Here is a 19,802-nt window from a genome sequence, read left to right on the forward strand (position 1 = left end):
AGCACCAGCCCTGGATTCAGGAGGACCTGAGTTCAAATCCGGCTTCAGACACTTAACAATTACTAGCTGTGTGACCCTGGGCAAGTCACTTAACCCCAATTGCCTCACCAAAAATTAAAATTAATAAATAAATTTAAAAAAACATCCTGGGCCATCACCAGTCATCCTGATGCGTATCTTACCACTGGACCCAGATGGTTCTGGAGGAGACAGTGAGGTTAGTTACCTTGTACAGCCCTCCCTCACTTCAATCCAATTCATTGCAAGTCATGACATCTGTCATGGTCCTCCTTGATAAGGAAGGAAACATCAAGAGAGATGTGTATACTCAGTGCCTCCATTTCTTTTCCTTTCACTCTCTTCATATCCTTCTGCCATCAAATTTTGGACCTTATCATTCAACCAAAACTCTCCAAAGTTACCAATGATCCGTTCCTTGCTAATCTTCACCCTTCTTGCCCCACCTCCAACATTTAATATTGTCGATTGTCTTTGCCTTCTGGATACTATAGAAGTTAGATTTTCTAACGTGAAACTGCTTTTTCATGGTTTTCTTCTTATCTGACTCAATGTTCCTTCTTATGACACGTTACTCCCCTTCATATTCTCTATGGTTCAGCCACATTGACCTACTTGCTGTGTCTCACACAATGCTATTTCCCATTTCTGTGACTTTACATTGCCTGGTTCCTATTCTTGCAGTGCTCTCCTACCACACTTCTACCTCCTAGAATCCCTGAGTTTCTTCATAACTCATCTCAATCATACATTTTACATGAGGCCTTTCCTGTTCCTCCTAGTTGATAACACCTTGCACTACAAAATGACCTCATATTTGATTTAGGTTTGGCATATATATCTATATAAGTAGATACTATCCTCATCACTAGAATGTAAACTCCTCCAGAACATTTTTTATTTTGTATCTGCAGCATTTCCTGTAAGAACTTAATAATTTTTTTTAAAAATTTGCTTATTAATCATTTGAAATGCCTTAATTCCAATATGGTTTTTGTTTGCCTTTTGGTGTGCAGTGGATGAGTGGACACATTTGCTAGAAGGCAATTTCATCATTTACAAAAGAACCACAAATAGAAAACAATTCTCCTCTCTCTCTCTCTGTATATATATATATATATATATATATATATATATATATATATATATATATATATATATATATATATATATATATATATATATATATATATTTTGCAGGGCAATGAGGTTTAAGTGACTTGCCTAGGGTCACACAGTTAGTAAGTGTCAAGTGTGTTTGAGATTGGATTTGAACTCAGGTCCTCCTGAATCCAGGACTGGTGTTTTATCCACTGCGCCACCTAGCGTCCCCAAACAATATTTTTGAATCCTTTTCTTTCCTTTCTTTCTCTTTCTTCCTTCTTTCTTTCATAACTTCCTCCCATCCTCTCTCCTTTCCTTCTTTCCTTCCTCCCCCTTTCCCTTTTTTCCTTTCTCCTTTCCTTCCATGTAACTCACCTTTTATTTGACATTAAGATTTACCTCCACACTTCACTGATCTTTCCTATCACATACATGTGCAAATTGAATTACTTTTCAAGATGAAAAAAGCAATCACAGACTCCCCTCCCCCACCCCAAAAAAGCTCAGAAACATTTATTAGTTTTATACTAAGCTGTACTAAAACCCGTCAGTAAGTATCCAACATCTATCCCCCCCCCCCCAAAAGCTCAGAAACATTTATTAGTCTGTACTAAGTTGTACCAATTCCTAGCGGAAAGAGTAGAGTCCTCGATGTCACTCTCGAGTGTCTGGAATGAGCAGCTGGGTGTCAGAGAACAAGAGCTGCCGTGTGTGTGTGTGTGTGTGTGTGTGTGTGTGTGTGTGTGTGTGTGTGTGTGTGTGCGCTCGTGCCTGCGTGTTCGGGTGGGGAGGTGTACACTGGAAGGAGTGGGCGGTCTGGCAGATCGGAGCACCATAGGTGAAGCTAGGGGGAGGACGGGAGGTCGCATTTCCTCCCCGCCTCTCCCCATTGGGGCTGAGACTCCTCGTGTTCCGATTGCGCCTCCAGGTCACAGGCTGATCTCCTCTTAGCACAGCTCCTTCCCGGCCGCCCACTTCAGTGCCAGGATGCACCTCGGGAGGAGCTCCCGGAGGCAGCAGCGGGCCAGGACCATGCCTCGGGAGTGACGGCCGACTGCTCCAGCCCCAGCCCCAGCCCCCGCCCCCTCGGGTCCTCCTTCCAGGCTGAGGCTCGCCCGGCCTCCAGGCGCATAGTGCCGAGAGGCTGCCTCGGGGGCTGGATGCGGGCAGTCCCAGAGCTAGAGGCGAGCCGCCCGAATCCCACCCGCCGCGGAGGCGGAGGCGGGGCAGTCGGGCAGAGGCAGTCCGAGAGAGGCAGAAGCACAGCGGCGCGGGCTGGGCCGCCGCGGGCCGCCCGGGTTCTCTCTCTTTCCCACCCCGGCCCCTGGAGAACCAGGAGCGAGCGGGGCCCTGGCCGCTGACGCTGCCCGTGCTCTAGGCAGAGGAGGCGGCTAGCTCGGCGCTGCCCGGACCCGGAGGGACCCGGAAGCAGAAGCGGGGCCAAAGCAGCCAAAGCAGCCAAAGCCGAGCAGTGGCCCCCAGCTGCCCGCCGGGGCTGGGTGCGGAGTCGGACGGCTGGATGGGCAGCGGCGGCGTCCGCAGCCGGCGGCGATGGGCGAGGAGCAGAGTACGGTGAATGCAGACGGTCCCGCCGAGGGGCGGCCCCCCGGCGGCGGTGAAGACTTAGGCGAGGAATCAACGGAGCCTCGGCGGCCGCCGGGGGAAAACAACGGGGCAGTCGGGCCCCGAGCCCTCTTCCCGGACCCTGGCGGCGGCGGCAGAGGGGACAGGGCTTCCCCGGAACTTGAGAAGAGTGGAAAGAAAGCGCGCGAGCAGCCCGTAGCAGGGAGATTCACCCGGCCACTTGATCCCCGAACTTTGCAGCAGAGGGTGGAAGAGCCGGCATGGGGGGAATGGGACGGGTCTTCCGAGCTCGAGCTAGGGGAGCGGGCCAGCTCCCCAGACGGTCTGGTCTTGGAAGTGCTTGGCCGGCGCCACCACCCTCCAGCCAAGAGACACATCTACTGCACCGTGTACTGCGTGGAAAACGACCTGCCCGAGGCCCCGACTCGGGAGCAGCCTTCCTCCCCAAGCACTCTGGCTTCGCCGGTGCCTCTCGCAGTCCCTTCTTCCACCACCTCCTCCGCCAGCTCAGCGACTTCCTCCCCCAGTCCCGGCTTGTCGCCCCCCTCGGACCCTGTGGCCTTAGACTGCGGCGGCAGGGGCGGCAGCAGCGTAGAGCTCGACGTATACCTAGGTCCAGAGCCCTTTTCCTTGTCCAGCCTGATAGGAGCGCCGCCCTATCCGGGCCTGGGACGGCTGGGAGACCCCTATAGCCCCCTCCTCGTCTTGAGCTGTCGGGTGTGTCTAGAGGATAAAGCTATCAAGCCCCTGACGTGCTGTAAGAAGGCGGTATGTGAGGAGTGTCTGAAGCGCTACCTGAGCTCCCAGGTAATCCATCCAAATCCCCGCCCCAACTCCTGCCTTATGTTCTCTCCCTCTTTCCGTCCGTCCGTCCGTCCGTCCGTCCGTCCGTCTGTCTCTTTCCCCTCTTCCTCCCTTCCCTTTTTCCTTCCTTCCCCCCTCCCCCTTCTCTCCCTCTCTCCTTCCCCGCTCTCCTCTTCTCCCTTTCCTCTCCCGTCTTCCTCTTCTCCCTTTCCTCTCCCCCTTTCTCTTTTCCCCCTCCCCTCTTCTACTTCGAAAGAAGGGACGGTGATAAGGAATCTTTCTATGACGCCTATCCAGTTCTCATATCTTAGTTCTTTGATGTGTTTTGGCTTTGCCTTTCTGAAAGCTTGACTGTTAATTGACATTAACCTACACTTCAGATAGTGGTGGCCATCTAAGAAGCAAGAGTGAAATGAATGGGCTCTCAGTTTCTTTTAGGGGAAAGACACTAAATGTTTCAGGTCAAGGATATCCAGTCACAGCTGACCACATCTCATTTAGCCCCATTTATAAGTTACTGGCCAGTTACATTTTCGTCCCCATTTAGAATTATGTACATAGTTCTTTGCCCACTGCTTGATTTTTATTTTCTATTTTTTTTCAGAGTAAAGTGGACATAGTGTTTCACTAAAGGTGATTTCAAATAGAGTATTTTTTTTCTTTCTTAAAAAAAAAATACCCCCAAGCAGAACCCTTAAGAAGCATACCAAAGGAGTCTTGTGGAAACTTTCCATGCAGTGTGTTCTGCTTTTTAGGTTTTATATTAGAACGTTTAAAGCTTCATGCAAACTAATAACTTTCATTCATAATAATTAATACATTTGCTTGCAACTTCAATTTGCGAATCCTTTGCAGAGACAAGTTACCCATTCACATGCAGTTACTTCTGTATAAAATATGGAAATCCTTTTATGGTCACATGACAACATTACACATATACCGTGTCCAATTGAAAAGACAGGGGAAATTTTAGGTAGGCAGAATGGAATGTTAGCCAAATAATAATTTGGCCAGCATTTGCGGTTAAACAAACTGGTACAAAGGATTTTGATTTTGATTTTTTTTTAATGCTCTATCCAGAAATAGGTGGGCTCTACCAGCAGTAATGTGGGCTTCTTTTTGTTAACTGGTTTGGAATTCAAGCTCTTTGTAGGTAGAGTATAACAGTGTTGGATCATTTATTGTACAGTTTCACTATTAGTGTCTGGAAGTGTCATAGCACTATGGGTGCTCATCATGCAAAAAGAATTGAATACAGTCCTGAATTACAAATTCCATAAAAAGTGGAATTTCCTGGAAAATTGCCGCTTGAAAATGTAGTTTCAAATTTTTACTGGAAGTAAAAATTTATTTATCTCTTTGGATAATAGGAATGAAAGTATGCTACTATGTATACTTTCTTTCTCTCTTTAATAATAAATTGAGATTATGGAATCTTAACTAGCATTTTTTAGATCTTCTTTACCAGTCATTTTTACTTTACAAAAACTGGCATTTCTTTTACATTTGTAGTATGTGAAAGTGAGATCACAGGATCATAAATGAAGAGTTGGACAGAGTTCAAAGGGCATCTAGTCCAACCCTCTCATTTTACAAATGAGGAACTTAAGACCAGGAGTTTGATTTGCAAAACGGTATGCGGGTAGTAAATGGCCTTGGGCAGGATTCGAATTTCGGCACTGACTCTACAAGAGTCAATATACTCTAAAGTACTTTCTGATAAGTGAGGTCTCTTTGAGCAGCCCCAAATTCTATGATTATATATTGACATTACTGGAAATTCAGAAGGGGTATTTGATTTACCTGTTCTTGCCCCAATAGGGACAGGGTTTTTTGTTGTTCATTTTTTCACTTAGTGATAGGCTGAACAAGTCATCTAGAACATTAACAATTATTTTTGGAAAACAAAAACTCTTTCCTATTTTCCATCACAGTATCATGGCACTAAGCCGAATTATGCCCAAAGCAGCTCTCAGTTGACTTGAAGTATTGACAACACTAAGCCACCAATCTCTTGCTATTTAGTTTAGTGTGTGTGTGTTCATTATTTATATCCTGCCCATTTCTTTCAGTGCTTAGAACTCTCAATTCAACAAACATTTATTAAACAACTACTGTACACAGTGGTAGTCATAGAGGACATACTAAGTCTAGTATGAAATTTACAGCTTTTTCATCTTTTGAGGCTTTATAGTGAGTGCATCTGAGCTTCTGACATGCAGCAAGATTATAGTCTTAATTTGTAGGCCTTTAGCAATCTGTAAAATGAATATAAAAGATTTCAAATGAGTCATCATCAGTTAATTTGCTCTTCATTTCCTTTGGACCAAATGCCCAATATGTTACATGAGAAGGTTTTTAGTGAAAGGACAAGATTACACAGTACCTACTGAACATTTTACACAAGTTTTAAAAATATATATTAAATGTTGATAGGAGTATTGTTACCTGGTCAATTTAATACTAGTGTTCCTGAGGGAGATAGCAGATCAGAGTCTTTGAAAGGACACCTACAAACCCAGAAGAAATGGGCTTGGGTTTTTGTTTGGGTTTTTTGTTTGTTTTTTTTTTTGGCAGGGAGGACTAGAGGGAGGGATGTTGGCTTTACTTCCATTAGTTCCAAAGGATTGTTCTGTGGTGAATGACTGGAGGCCGGCCGTTAACAAATTTCAACTCTTGATGGCAATTTAGGTTATGCCTCAGCATCATGACATTATAATTTAAGATGTAGTTGAATTTAAAAAAATTTTTCAAAACACAATTGTTAATGTCTTAAGTAACTTTGTGTAGCATGGTGCCTGAAAGGCCATCCCCAGAGATAGTAGCTTTAGGAAGAAATTGCTTGGCAGTATAATTGGAAGCAGCCAATTCATGAATTGTATTTTGAAAAGGTGAACTGAGGAGATTGTAAGTCAGTTTGTATTTTAGGAGATATCACATTGTGAACCAAGGAACCTGACTGAGCCACAGAAGGATTATTGTAATAAAAGCTAAATTTGGTTTAAATGTACTTAATTTATATTAATGATTAATGATGATGCCATCCAGTGACCTGTGTATGGTTGATTGGAAATGGCATCAGCAAAGAGGGCTTGAATATGTCCAGGATCTTTTTGTGATTTCACTTTTTTTTGTTGTGTTTTTTTTGGCGGGGCAATGGGGGTTAAGTGACTTGCCTAGGGTCACACAGCTAGTAAGTGTCAAGTATCTGAGGCTGGATTTGAACTCAGGTCCTCCTGAATTCAGGGCCAGTGCTTTATCCATTGTGCCACCTAGCTGCCCCATGATTTCACTTTTAAGGAAAGAATTCTTTAACTTGTATGACTTTTAAATCTTAAGTAAAAATTATCTAGGAAGAAAAACCTTTTCTTTTTTGGGCAATGAGAGTTAAGTGACTTGCCCAGGGTCACACAGCTAGTAAGTGTCAAGTGTCTGAGGTCATATTTGAACTCCGGTCCTTCTGAATCCAGGGCCGGTGCTTTATCCACTGCACCACTTAGCTGCCCCAAACCCTTTTATTTACACACTCATTACAGCTAACTAGCTTGATCAGATTTTAAAAATTCTCTTCCAGTCTTTTTGCATTGCTACTATCTTATTGCGGTTTGGTTGTGACCCTCGGTTCTCTTAAGTTTATGACAACAAAGCTCAAGTTCTGACTAGTGCAACCAAGCCATAAAGGTTCTTGTAGTGTGGGTCTGACCATGTCTGCCATCTTATAATGAACCTAGCTAAGTTTAGAAATGCTTGTAACCAGAAATTTAGACATAGAGAGATTGATTTCATGTTTTTGTCCCAGGAACTCATGAAGACAACCTTTTGTGGGGAGGGAATGTCTACATTGAAGGAATCGGATCAGAAACCTTTTAGTTATGGTAATTGACGAAAGTTCACATGAAAGAAATGGCTTCAGAAAATGTACCAAATCAATTTCCTTGGGTAGGGAAGGGGGAAATTCTGTGGTACAGTTTAGAGTTTGAACTCTTAAGACATTTGGGTAAAGAAGGAGGAGAATTAGAAATGCTACAAAAGGCTTTTAAAACTTGGCCTAGCAGGTGCTACTGTATCTTTTACCTCTCAGCTGAGGATTCCCCTGGATTGGCAGATGGCTATTAATTATAACTTCTAAACCTGTGTAGTAAGTGTAAGAGATACACAGCATATTTCTTACACTGATTGTGAACAAAAACAGCTGCTGAATAGTGATTTCTAAAAATGACTACTGGGGGTGCCCCCTAAAATCAATAATCTGGAGGTGAAAGATTGGGTATGCTATTACTAATCCCTAGGTCATCTAATACTGCTTGGATAAAAATGTAATTTAAAATACATTTTCTGTTAAGCCCTATGGCAGCAAGAATATTTATAGATACTATACTACTCTGTCAGTTTAGACTTTAAAAGCTATCTCATGCACACATAATTCATATACCCTACACTTAGTGTGGTTTTGAAATCCCTGCAATCATGAAAAATAAATATAACTGGCTTAAATTTTGAAGTGATGACCTTTGGCCCTTTGATAAGTGAAAATGAGTTCATGCAAGATCATAATTGAGTTTTTTGAGGCATTTTGTACTAATTTTCAAGTTATATCTTATATGCCCTCTTTTTACTCTCACATTCATAATATTCTTTCTTACCATTACCTACTGAAATTATCTTCTTTCTCATCCCTTTTTTTCCCCCTAATAATACCCCTTTTCCTTTTTTACTTTTTTCCTCTGTGAACTTAGTAGGAGTAAATAGTAATTTTGATTTTTTTCAAAGTGTGTTTCTATTCTCTGCTGCAACCCTTATCCTAGATAAGCAAGGCATTACCTGGAGAGCCACTCATGTTTTTTCTGTCCCATCAGCTATCTGGAGTTGTAAATTGATCCAGATAAGGGTTGTGAACCTTTACATGTCATAAATGGATCCTGGGCAGCACAGTGGATAGAGTGATTGACCTGGAGTCAGAAAACCTGAATTCAAATCTAATTTCAGATCTAGCTCTGTGATCCTGGGCAAGTCACATAACTTCTATCTGCCTGAGTTTACTCATCTCTAAAATGTGGACAATATTACCACCTATGACACTATGAAGTTAAATGAGATCTTTCTTTCTTTCTTTCTTTCTTTCTTTCTTTCTTTCTTTCTTTCTTTCTTTCTTTCTTTCTTTCTTTCTTTCTTTCTTTCTTTCTTTCTTTCTTTTTCTTTCTTTCCTTCTTTCCTCCCTTCCTCCCTTCCTTCCTTCCTTCCTCCCTTCCTCCCTTCCTTCCTTCCTTCCTCCCTTCCTCCCTTCCTTCCTTCCTTCCTTCCTTCCTTCCTTCCTTCCTTCCTTCCTTCTTTTTTTCTTTCTTTCTTTCTTTCTTTCTTTCTTTCTTTCTTTCTTTCTTTCTTTCTTTCTTTCTTTCTTTCTTTCTTTCTTTCTTTCTTTCTTTCTTTCTTTCTTTCTTTCTTTCTTTCTTTCTTTCTTTCTTTCTTTTTTTCTTTCTTTCTTTCTTTCTTTCTAGTGAGGCAATTGGGGTTAAGTGATTTGCCCAGGGTCACACAGCTAGTAAGTGTTAAGTGTCTGAGGCCCCATTTGAACTCAGGTACTCCTGAATCCATGGCTGGTGCTCTATCCACTGTGCCACCTAGCTGCCCCTAAATGAGATATTTCTAAAGCACTTTGCAAACCATGAAGCACTGTATAAATCCCTATTTTCATGGGTCCTTTAAACTGTGATAAAATACATAGGATTACAAAGGAAACATTGAAATACAATTATCAATTTTTTTTTAAAAGTCCACAATCTGGTCTCAGACGCTTGACATTTACTAGCTGTGTGACCCTGGGCAAGTCACTTAACCCCAATTGCCTCACCAAAAAAAAAAAAAGTCCACAGACCTCAGGTTAAGAATTCATTAAGAAAAACCTTATAGTTTACCCTCACCTTTTTATTTGCTCTCATTTCACCCCAACTGCTCTCTTCTCTCTCTCTTTTTTTTTGAAGAACAATGAGGGTTAAGTGACTTCCCCAGGGTCACACAGCTAGTAATCCTCAAGTGTCTGAGGCAGGATTTGAACTCAGGTCCTCCTGAATCCAGGACTGGTGCTTTATCCACTGTATCGTCTAGCTGCCCCCTTACCCCAACTGCTCTCAATTATATTTAGGGATGGGATAAGAGTGCCTGCTTGCTATGAAGGGTGAAGGGTGTCCTTCACTCTCTTATTTTATTCCTTTCCTGTAGATAGAAATGATAATTGTATGGTTGGAAGGAACTTTAGGGACTATCTAGTTCATGGCTGTCTTACCTAGGGACCTGCAGTTATTGATCCATTTGTTCACATGAACACGTAATCAGATTGTGATAGAATAAAAAATCCATTCATGCAAATAGATGGGTGCAACAAATTTAAAACACATATGAAAATTGACTTTAAGCCCACAGATACAGTCCAAACCTCTTTTTTTTTTTAAACAGATTGAGGAAACAGAGGCAGAGAGGTTGAGATTTGCTGAAGGTCACACAGCTAGTTAGTTCGTGGCAGAAACATAATTAGAACCCAGGTGAGGCAGCATAGTATCCCTGGTTTTGAATCAGAAGATCTGGGTCCAAATTCCAGCTTTGTACCATATTACTTTGTTTCCCTTTGGGAAATTATTTTACTTTACCCATTTGAAAAATAAAGGGGTTAGACTAGATTATTTGAGGTCACTTGAAGCTCTTAATCAGTTTACCTTCACCCTAGATTTTGTGGTCCTGATTGTTTGACAAATTCCCCTTTCCATTAATGTTACAGTGTCTCTGAGATATTTCCAGGTCCCCCAGACACTATATACTGTTCTTTATATTTCTTCCTTATGAGAAACGAGAAATAGGGAATGAGGACAATATTTGAATTCTTTACTCTTAGGCAGAAGAAGTAAGGAGAAGATAGGACTTTTTTTTTCTTGAACCTAGTGTGAGATTTCTGGATGATGGATTCATAGAATACCTGGCAAACTTGGTGTCTATCAGTGACCCATACTCTAAACTGGGAGTGACAAACAAACCCTCACCTTACCCCAGTGATCTCTGATTTGCAGAAGTCTCTCCTTTTGAAGCAAATTTTTACTTGGAAGCTTGGTGGTTTGGGTAACACCAATAATCCTTATGTCAATATATTCAAATCATCCTTTTTATGTTGGAGCCAAAGTTATAAAGCATACACCAATTCATTCTAGAGTGACTTTTAGAGTACATGTATCTGAAAGGTCTTTCACTGCTTACATATTCACCCCCCTCCCATTTGCATCATAAATATGATCAATATTAATGCAGTCTGCCCATTTTTTTTTTTAGTGAGGCAATTGGGGTTAAGTGACTTGCCCAGGGTCGCACAGCTAGTAAGTGTGTGTTTAAGTGTTTGAGGCCGGATTTGAACTCAGGTACTCCTAACTCCAGGGCCGGTGCTCTATCCACTGCGCCACCTAGCTGCCCCATCAGTCTGTCCATTTTTATTTTTTATCCTCTTTTTTAAAAAATAACATTTTTATTTATAGTTTTGAGTTTCAAATTTTATTCCTTCCCTCCCCCCTTCCTGAGGTGGTGAGCAGTCAGATATGGGTTATATATGTGAAATTATGTAAAACATTACCATATTTGTCATTTTGTATAAAGAAACTTGAATAAAAGAAAAAAATGATAGAAAGTGAAAAATAGCATGCTTCAATCTGTGTTCAATCAATATCAGTTCTTTTTTTGTAGGTGGATAGTATGCTTCATCATTATCCTTTGGGATTGTCTTGGATCATTGTATTGCTGAGAGTAGTTAAATCATTCACAGTTCTTCATCAAACAATAATTGCTGTCTCTGTGCACAATGTTCTCCTGGTTCTACACACTTCACTATACATCACTTCACATAAGCCTTTCCAGGACTTTCTGAGATCATCCTGCTTGTCATTTCTTATAGCACAATAAAGTTCCATCACTATCATATACCATAGCTTGTTTAGCCATTCCCCAATTGATGGGCATTCCTTTGATTTCCAATTTTTAGCCACCACAAAAAGAGCTACTATATTTTTGTCCAAATAGATCTTTTGGGGGCAGCTAGGTGGCCCAGTGTATAACCTGGATTCAGGAGAACCTGAATTCAAATTTAGCCTCAGACTGTAAGGGCCTAAAATTCTAGTCATGATGTTTAAAATCTAATGAGTAGTCGCCTTAAATTAGAAGCTTTAGCAAGAGTTTAGAGTTATAAATATTTATTAAAGTGCATCAGAAGTTAGTGAAGAGAGAGGTAAAAAAGTAAACTTCATCTAACTATCTAAGAGAGCCCAGCATCTGTCCTCCCGCCAAACCACAGTCCCGAAATGAAAGGCCTTGCTCCTCCCAGAAGCCTCCTGTGAAACAGGAAACAGGGCCATCCACACACACAGCTCCAAGCTAATTGGTTGGTAGCTCTGATTGACATTACTTCCTGACACTGAGAAACCCTAGAAAAGGTCACTTCCGGAAGCTAAAGTCACATGCTTTCTTTTCATGGCCAGAGCTCACAATGTCCCTCCCAGCAGGGGGTGTCATTCTAATTCTCACAGACACTTTATACTTACTAGCTGTGTGCTCACAACCATGCTGGGCAAGTCACTTAAGCTTCATTGCCCTGCAAAGGACAACAACAACAACAAAAACCCAATAGGTCTTTTTCTCTCTTGGGGGGTGTTAAGGGCTAAAATTCTAGCTAAACTGTCTAAAATATCTAATGAGTGGTCGTCAATAAATTATAAGCTTTAGCAAGATTTAGACTTTTAAGCATTTATTAAGGAGAATAAGAGTTTGGTAAAGAGAGAAGAAAAGGCCTAGATTCCTATCTATTAAAGGGAGAGCACATTTCTAGCTCCCCTCTCCACCAGTGTCCTCAGGAAAGAGCCTGAGACCGAGCGCCAGTCTCTTCCTTCCTCCTCCCACTAGCCCGCATCACTTCCTGACGCCAAAGAAAAGACTCCTGGTCTTGCCCTCAAAGACCTTCCCTTCATGGGTGGAACTCTTCTACAGTAAGTCTCCAGCAGGTGGAGTCATTCCAATCGTTACAGTTGGGTGTCTTTGGGATATAAACATAGCAGTGGTATTAGCTGGATCAAAGGGTATGAATAGTTAAATAGCCCTTTAGGCATACTTCCAAATTGCTCTTCAGAATGGTTGGATCTTTTCACACTCCCAACAGTGGATTAGCACCCCAGTTTTCCCACATTCCCTCCAATCTTTTCCTTTTTTAAATTTTTGCCACTCTGTTTTGCTTTATTTTATTTTATTTTATTTTATTTTTAGTGAGGCAATTGGGGTTAAGTGACTTGCCCAGGGTCACACAGCTAGTAAGTGTGATATTAAACAAAACATTAAACATATTTCTGCATTAGTCATCTTGTGAAAGAAGAATCAGTGCATAAGAGAAAAACCTCAAAAAAGAAGGAAAAAAAAAACAGCTCAAAAGTAGAAACAGGATGGTTCAATTTGCATTCATACATAATCCACAGTTCTTTTTTCTGGATGTTGAGAACATTTTCTATCATGAGTTCTTTGAAATTGTTTTGGATCATTGCACCGCTGAGAAGAGCCAAGTCTGTCACCATTGTTCATCACACAACATTGCTGTTAATGTATATAATGTTCTCCTGGTTGTGCTCCTCTCAATCAGCATCAGTTCATGTAAGTCCTTCCAGGTTTCACTGAACTCTTCGTGCTAATCATTTCTTACAGCACAATAGTATTTCATTACATTCATATACCACAACTTGTTTAGCCATTCCCCAATTGATGGACATTCCCTTGATTTCCAATTCTTTGCCACCACAAAAAGAGCTGCTATAAATATTTTTGAACATGTGGGTCCTTTTCCCTCTTCTATGATCTCTTTGGGATACAGACTTAGCGCTGGGTCAGAGGGTATGAACAGTCCCATGGCCCTTTGGGCATAGTTCCAAATTGCTCTCCAGAGTGGTTGGATCAGTTCATAGCTCCACCAACAATGCATTAGTGTTTCAATTTTTCCACGGCTTCTCCAACATTTATTATTTTCCATTTTTGTCATATTAGCCAATCTAATAGGTATGAGGTGGTACCTCAGAGTTGTTTTAATTTGCATTTCTCTAATCAATAGTGATTTAGAGCATTTCTTCTTCTTTTTTTTCTTGTGGGCAATGGGGGTTAAGTGACTTTCCCAGGGTCACACAGCCAGTAAGTGTCAAATTCTGAGGCCAGATTTGAACTCAGGTACTCCTGAATCCAGGACCAGTGCTTTATTCACTATGCTACCTATCTATCCCCTAGAGCATTTTTTCATATGGCAATAGATAGCTTTGATTTCTTCATTAGAAAACTACCTGTTGGGGGCAGCTAGGTGGCGCAGTGGATAGAGCACCGGTCCTGGAGTCAGGAGTACCTGAGTTCAAATCCAGCCTCAGACACTTAGCACTTGCTGGCTGTGTGACCCTGGGCAAGTCACTTAACCCCAATTGCCTCACTAAAAAAAAACAACAAAAACAAAAAGAAAACTACCTGTTTATATCCTTTAACCATTTTTTAATTGGGGTCCCATCAGTCTTGAGACTCTACCTCATCATCACTCTCCTGTCTCTCTGATTGGAGGATAGAGCCATGAACTCCAAAACCTCTAAGGAGTGAGCTTGGCTCAGAGCATCACATTTCTCACCTGGCTGCACTACTTTGGTATTTCTTTGGCTTTTCCACCATGCCTTATGTCAGGGATATTCCCCCTACCCATTTAGCTCCTTTTATGAGTTTTCTCACATTAGATTGATTGTAAGCTCCTTGACTGTAGGAACTGTCTTTTCAGAACTTAGCACAGTGCCTGGGCCACAGTAGGTACTTAATAAATGTTTACTTATTGTGTTGTTTTTGTTTGTTTTTTTTAATTTGTATCTCCAATAATTAGCATAATATCTGGTATATAATAGGTGCTTAGTAAATTTTTATTGACTGGACTAGGATTCAAATCAGGTCTTTTGACTCCAAATTTAGTCACTTCTCTGCTGTTCCATATCTTTTGTCATTTTCAGTAGGAGGCAGTTTGATATAATCGAAAATGCTATAGTTTCCCAAATGATCCCGCCTGATCTTGTGCTTCTGTTCAATTTTGGGCCTCGCTCATTTACAGTACTTGGCTGAAGGTGGATGTAGTTTGGATTATCTCGATGAGTTGTTCATCTGAATGTCATAATCTGGGCACTGTATGTTCTTCATCCTTTGGAATTATTCCTATGTGGCTTCCAAGCTGATCATTAGTGATACAGAAACTAATTTGTTATTGATCAAAAACCAATATTGTGGGGTTTATAGAAAGAATTCATAGAACCAGAAACACCTGGGTCCAGTGTTACCTATGATATACACTGACTGGATGGCCCTGGGCAAGCCATTTAACCTCTCAATTCTCTAGGCAACTCTCTAAGACTATCTCTTTCATAAGTATGTGGGTGGCAATAGAAGATAGTGGACTATTTTAGTCTGATCTTTTGACATGAGTTCTTAATGTATTTTATAATAATAAGAGTTCTCATTTTTATAGCATCTTTATTATTCCTACTTTATAAAAGGTAAAACTGAGGCTCAGAGAAATTAGGTGATTTTCCCAGTATCCCATGAATAATTAGCAACATTCATTGGGGATTAGGAGTCTAAGAATTGTACTCTTTTCTTTTTTTTTTCCTTTTTTTGGGGGGAGGGGGGCAGGGCAGTGAGGGTTAAGTGACTTGCCCAAGGTCACACAGCCAGGAAGTGTCAAGTGTCTGAGGCCAGATTTGAAACCCAGGTCCTCCTGAATCCAGGGCTGGTACTTTATCCACTGCACCACCTAGCTGACTGCCCCCTACTCTTTTCTACACCATATAGCATGTAGGTGATTCTTTTAGTATGGTAACTAAAATAATCCTAATTAGTACATCATGGTCCTTTGGTGAGTACAGGTTTTTTTGAATCATTTAATAATGATTCATCCAATTTTAAGAAAGATTTACATAGAAACCACTGTCAGGGAAAGAAACATTTTCCTTTGTAAATTGTTTGACTGCAGCATGCTGGACACTTAAAAGTAGTAGTATACTGTTTCAGCGATTCCACTATTCTTTGAAAATTTTATATGATTTAGGAAGGATACTTTCACTGTGACTAAAAATCTCCAAGCCACTTCAGCTCTTTACCATTCTGGTCACTCCTATGAATCAGCTTCAAAGCATACTTAATGGTTTTCATTTGCTTTTTATTATATTCAACTTCGTACATAACTATTGCCCCCCTTTTTCATTATCTATATAATTTCAGAATATACATCATTTTGGGGGAAATAGGAATTATTTAAGAAAACTGATGTTAAACTCATGATATATTGTTTTCCCAAATTTAACCATCCTCACTTATTTATTTCTGTTAATGCCACCATAATCCTTTCAATCACTACTATCACATATTGGAAATATTTTTGAGTCCTTCCCTTTTCTCATCTCCCTTGTCCAATATGAGGTCCTGTTGATTCTGTACCAATAGTCTTTCTCAAAAAGTCTTCTCATCTCTACTTCTATTGAAATAACCCTAATTCAAATCCTCATCTTTTCTTGAACACACAATTGTAAGATCTCCATAACTGGTTTTCCTAAATCTAATGCACAACTCTGATAAAGTTAATCCTCTTCTCCAAACTTTTGATGATTCTCCATTGTCTGTTAAATAAACTATACATTCCCTGTCCTGGCATTCAAGGTCCTCTGTAAACTTGGCTCATATGAACTACTCCCTCTTCTAGTATTTATTCAAACTGCCCTCTCTGTGTGCACACCATTTCCCATGCTTACAGCGTACTCCCTCCTTCTTCATTCCTCATTCCTACACCTTTATTTGTTGAAATCTATTCTATCCTCTACATCCTTTCACTCTTTTTTTCTCATTATTTGTGTACTTATTTTCCCCCTGGCCCAAATCAATTGTAAACTTTTTGAAAGTAGATTTTATTGCATATTTCTATCTCCTTCAGAGTAGCCTATACATAGGAGAAATTTTAAAAAATTAAATAGTTGTGTATATTCATAATCATTGCTGGAAAGCAAAATATCTAGGCCAAAGTAACCAGGGTCTTTGAAATTAAAAAAAAAAATGAACCCACCAGATATTATGGGATGGTAGGTGGCTTCTATTGAGGGAAACAGTTGCTATTTGAATAGTTAACCAATTTGATTATGTAACAGTGTAATATGATGGAGTGAGAAAGCTTTTCCTGGTTTTAGTTGGAGATCAGAATGCATGAAGCAAAAGAGTAGATAGCCTTTTCCTTGGCTCCTGTAACTCTAGATGCTGGGTTTATTCATATAAATGGCTAATCCCTTTCTAAATCTTTCTAATCTATTTACTTTAATAATATCTCGACACCATAAGGCCCATGGGTTAATTATATGCTGTGTAGCAAATTGCTTCCCTTTTGTGCTGTTGATTTTTCCCCTTATTTCCTCAGATACTTATTACCTTCACTGAAAAGTATTTACAATGCACTCACTTGCTCAGGATACAGAACAAGCTAAACAAACACATCTCCTGCCCTTTAGTTACTTAATAATCTAAAATAGGAAGATAAAGAAAGTTATAGTTGCTTGTTACCATTTCCAGCATTTTAATTTGTGCCCTTTCATCCCTAGTGCTAATTTTTCTAATTTCTACATTTTGCTTCCCTTCCAATCAAGTAAATCCAGGTGTTGAAATTTATTCCAGCAACTGTCATATAATCAATAAGCACTTACTGAGTACATACCATATGCTGAGCATTGTCTTAGGTCCTGGAGATAGAGTGACAAAAGTTGTAAATCTCTGCCCTCAAGTAGTTCCATTCAGTTAGTGGAGACAACAGGTACAAATAGAAGTATATGAATATGGATGTCAGACAGGAGACATTTGAAATAGAGAAACCAATTTGCAAGCTACTGCAGGACTCCAGTAGAATGTAAGCTTCTTGAGGGCAGGTTCTACTTTGTTTTTTGTTGTATTCCCAGCACCTGGCACAATGACCAGTACTTATGGTGCATGTTTATTGAATTGAATACCTGGTGAAATCTAGAAACTGTGATATGATGAGAACTCATTAGCCACTCCCACTCGGATGGTTTCCCCTAAGTTGAGAGGGTTTAGTTCATTTTCCATAGAACTATACAATATATGGAGCATTATGTGTTCATTTTCACCTTGGAAAACCCCATTAATCCTTCTTTTCCTGAGAACTCTCACTTCTTTTCAACTTTTAACCATTTTGAAGCCAAACTTCAACCACTTCCTTCATGGTTAACAAATTTTCTTGAGAAACTCCTTTCAGAGTAGTTCTTGTTTTCTTGAAACTGAAGTGAAAAATGTTCTGTTATTTACATATATTACTGCTTCATGTAAAATACAGTGTTGTACCCCTATGACCTCCAAGTTGGTTGCCTTTTGTCCTTTTTTTTGGTGAGGCAATTGGGGTTAAGTGACTTGCCCAGGGTCACACAGCTAGTAAGTGTTAAGTGTCTGAGGCTGGATTTGAACTCAGGTATTCCTAAATCCAGTGCCAGTGCTTTTATCCACTGCACCATCTAGCTGCCCCTGCCTTTTGTTCTGATCTCTTTTATTCTAAATATAATCATTTTCCTGGGCAAGTCACTTAACACTCATTGCCCCACCAAAAAGAAAAAAATAGAGAAAAAAAAAAAGAAAAGGTAAATGTAATCATCTTCATGAGCCTGGGTATGTAATAGAACAGCCCAGTAATAACCATGGAGCCTTACAGGACTATCACACTCAACTGTGCTTAGGTACATCTGAAATTTGGAATCCTGTGAGAAATAAGTAAGTTGTCTCAGGGCAGAGTAGGAGTTTAGAAAAGCTTTCCAGGAATGTACTGAAAGAAATGATTTTTTCTAGGGCTTCACATCTCTTGTTTCTCTGGCCAAGTAGCATTTTGAAAGTGATACAGTGCATTGCCTTCTTTTTTTTTTTCCTGTTAAAAAGAAACAGAAGTTTTGGACTGTTCAAAATTCATTTGGGGAGGTTTTTTGTTTTTTGTTTTTTTTTTAATCAAGAGACTGATGCATTATTTAGAGCATGGTGTTAACAAGACCAAGGTCAGGGTTTCAGTCTGTAGGAGTGACGGGCAGGAGTGAAAAGGAGCAAATAGAAAGGAGGAATAACAGCATTTATAAAAGGAAGACCTGGGTTCAACCCCTTTCTCTGATTTCTACTGTTTGTGTGACAGTGGGACAAGTCACTTAACCTCTAGATGCCCCTAGTCAACCCTGTACTACTCTACTAGCATAAGTTACAAAAAGGGAGTTACTACACCAGAAGGTCCCAATATCATCAATAAAATCATAAGATCCTAAACATGCTCCATTCCTTCATGACCCATAGCCCACCTCCACACACTGAAAACAACAACAACCAATAACCAAGCAGGCTACTCTAGGGAAACTTCATGATACAGTGAAAAGAGTGGTAAAAATTGAATTCAAAGGATCCAAGTTTCAATTCTGTCTCTGCCACTTAATGCTCATGTGACCTTGGGCAGGTTGCTTAACCTGTAGCAGTTAGATTTGTTAATCACAAAATGAGAATTTTCAGCATGTGATCCATAAGGTTTATTCAAATTGGCTGAGTAATGAGGGTTAAATGACTTACCCAGGGTCACACAGCTAGTAAATGTCAAGTGTCTGAGGCTAGATTTGAACTCAGGTCCTCCTGAATCCAGGGCCAGTGCTGTATCCACTATGCCACCTAGCTGCCCCCAAATTCTAAATTAATGAATGTCCCTGAGAGCTGTGACCACAACAACCACATGTACCTACACATGTGAACATATACACTGTTTATTATGGGCATACTATGAACAACACATTGTTGCTAGGTACTTAGTGAGGTAAAATAATAAATAAATGGCCCTTGCCCATAAGGAGTATATAGCACTGACCAATAACATATTAAGATCCTTTCCATTGGTCACAAAAGGAATTAGTTAAGAGCTGGCAAGAAGCTCAATGTAATTTAATTACTAATATATTTCTATTATCTAGGCAAGTTATGAAAATTGTGCTTCCCCTTCTCTTATATTCTACCTCCCCATATATAAGTATGAGAGGGAATTTTTTTTTTTTGGTGGAGCAATGAGGCTTAAGTGACTTGCCCAGGGTCACACAGCTAGTAAGTGTCAAATGTCTGAGGCCGAATTTGAACTCAGGTACTTCTGAATCTAGGGCTGGTGCTTTACCACCACGCCATCTAGCTGCCACCCCATATATAAGTATGAATATAATTTTATC

General features: G+C 40.4%; 1 protein-coding gene across 1 annotated transcript in view; it reads left to right on the forward strand.

Annotated features, from left to right (window-relative positions):
- Positions 1 to 1,984: 1,984 nt before the first annotated feature.
- RNF217 (ring finger protein 217) overlaps positions 1,985 to 19,802 on the forward strand; it is a 132,672-nt gene continuing 114,854 nt past the window's right edge. Inside the window, exon 1 of the mRNA XM_044005407.1 lies at positions 1,985 to 3,513. Coding sequence (XP_043861342.1) covers positions 2,674 to 3,513 — 840 coding nt within the window. The 5' untranslated portion in view covers positions 1,985 to 2,673. The remainder of the gene's footprint in view (positions 3,514 to 19,802) is intronic.

This window comes from Dromiciops gliroides, chromosome 4 (assembly GCF_019393635.1).
Source record: "Dromiciops gliroides isolate mDroGli1 chromosome 4, mDroGli1.pri, whole genome shotgun sequence".
NCBI classification, from domain to species: Eukaryota; Metazoa; Chordata; class Mammalia; order Microbiotheria; family Microbiotheriidae; genus Dromiciops; species Dromiciops gliroides.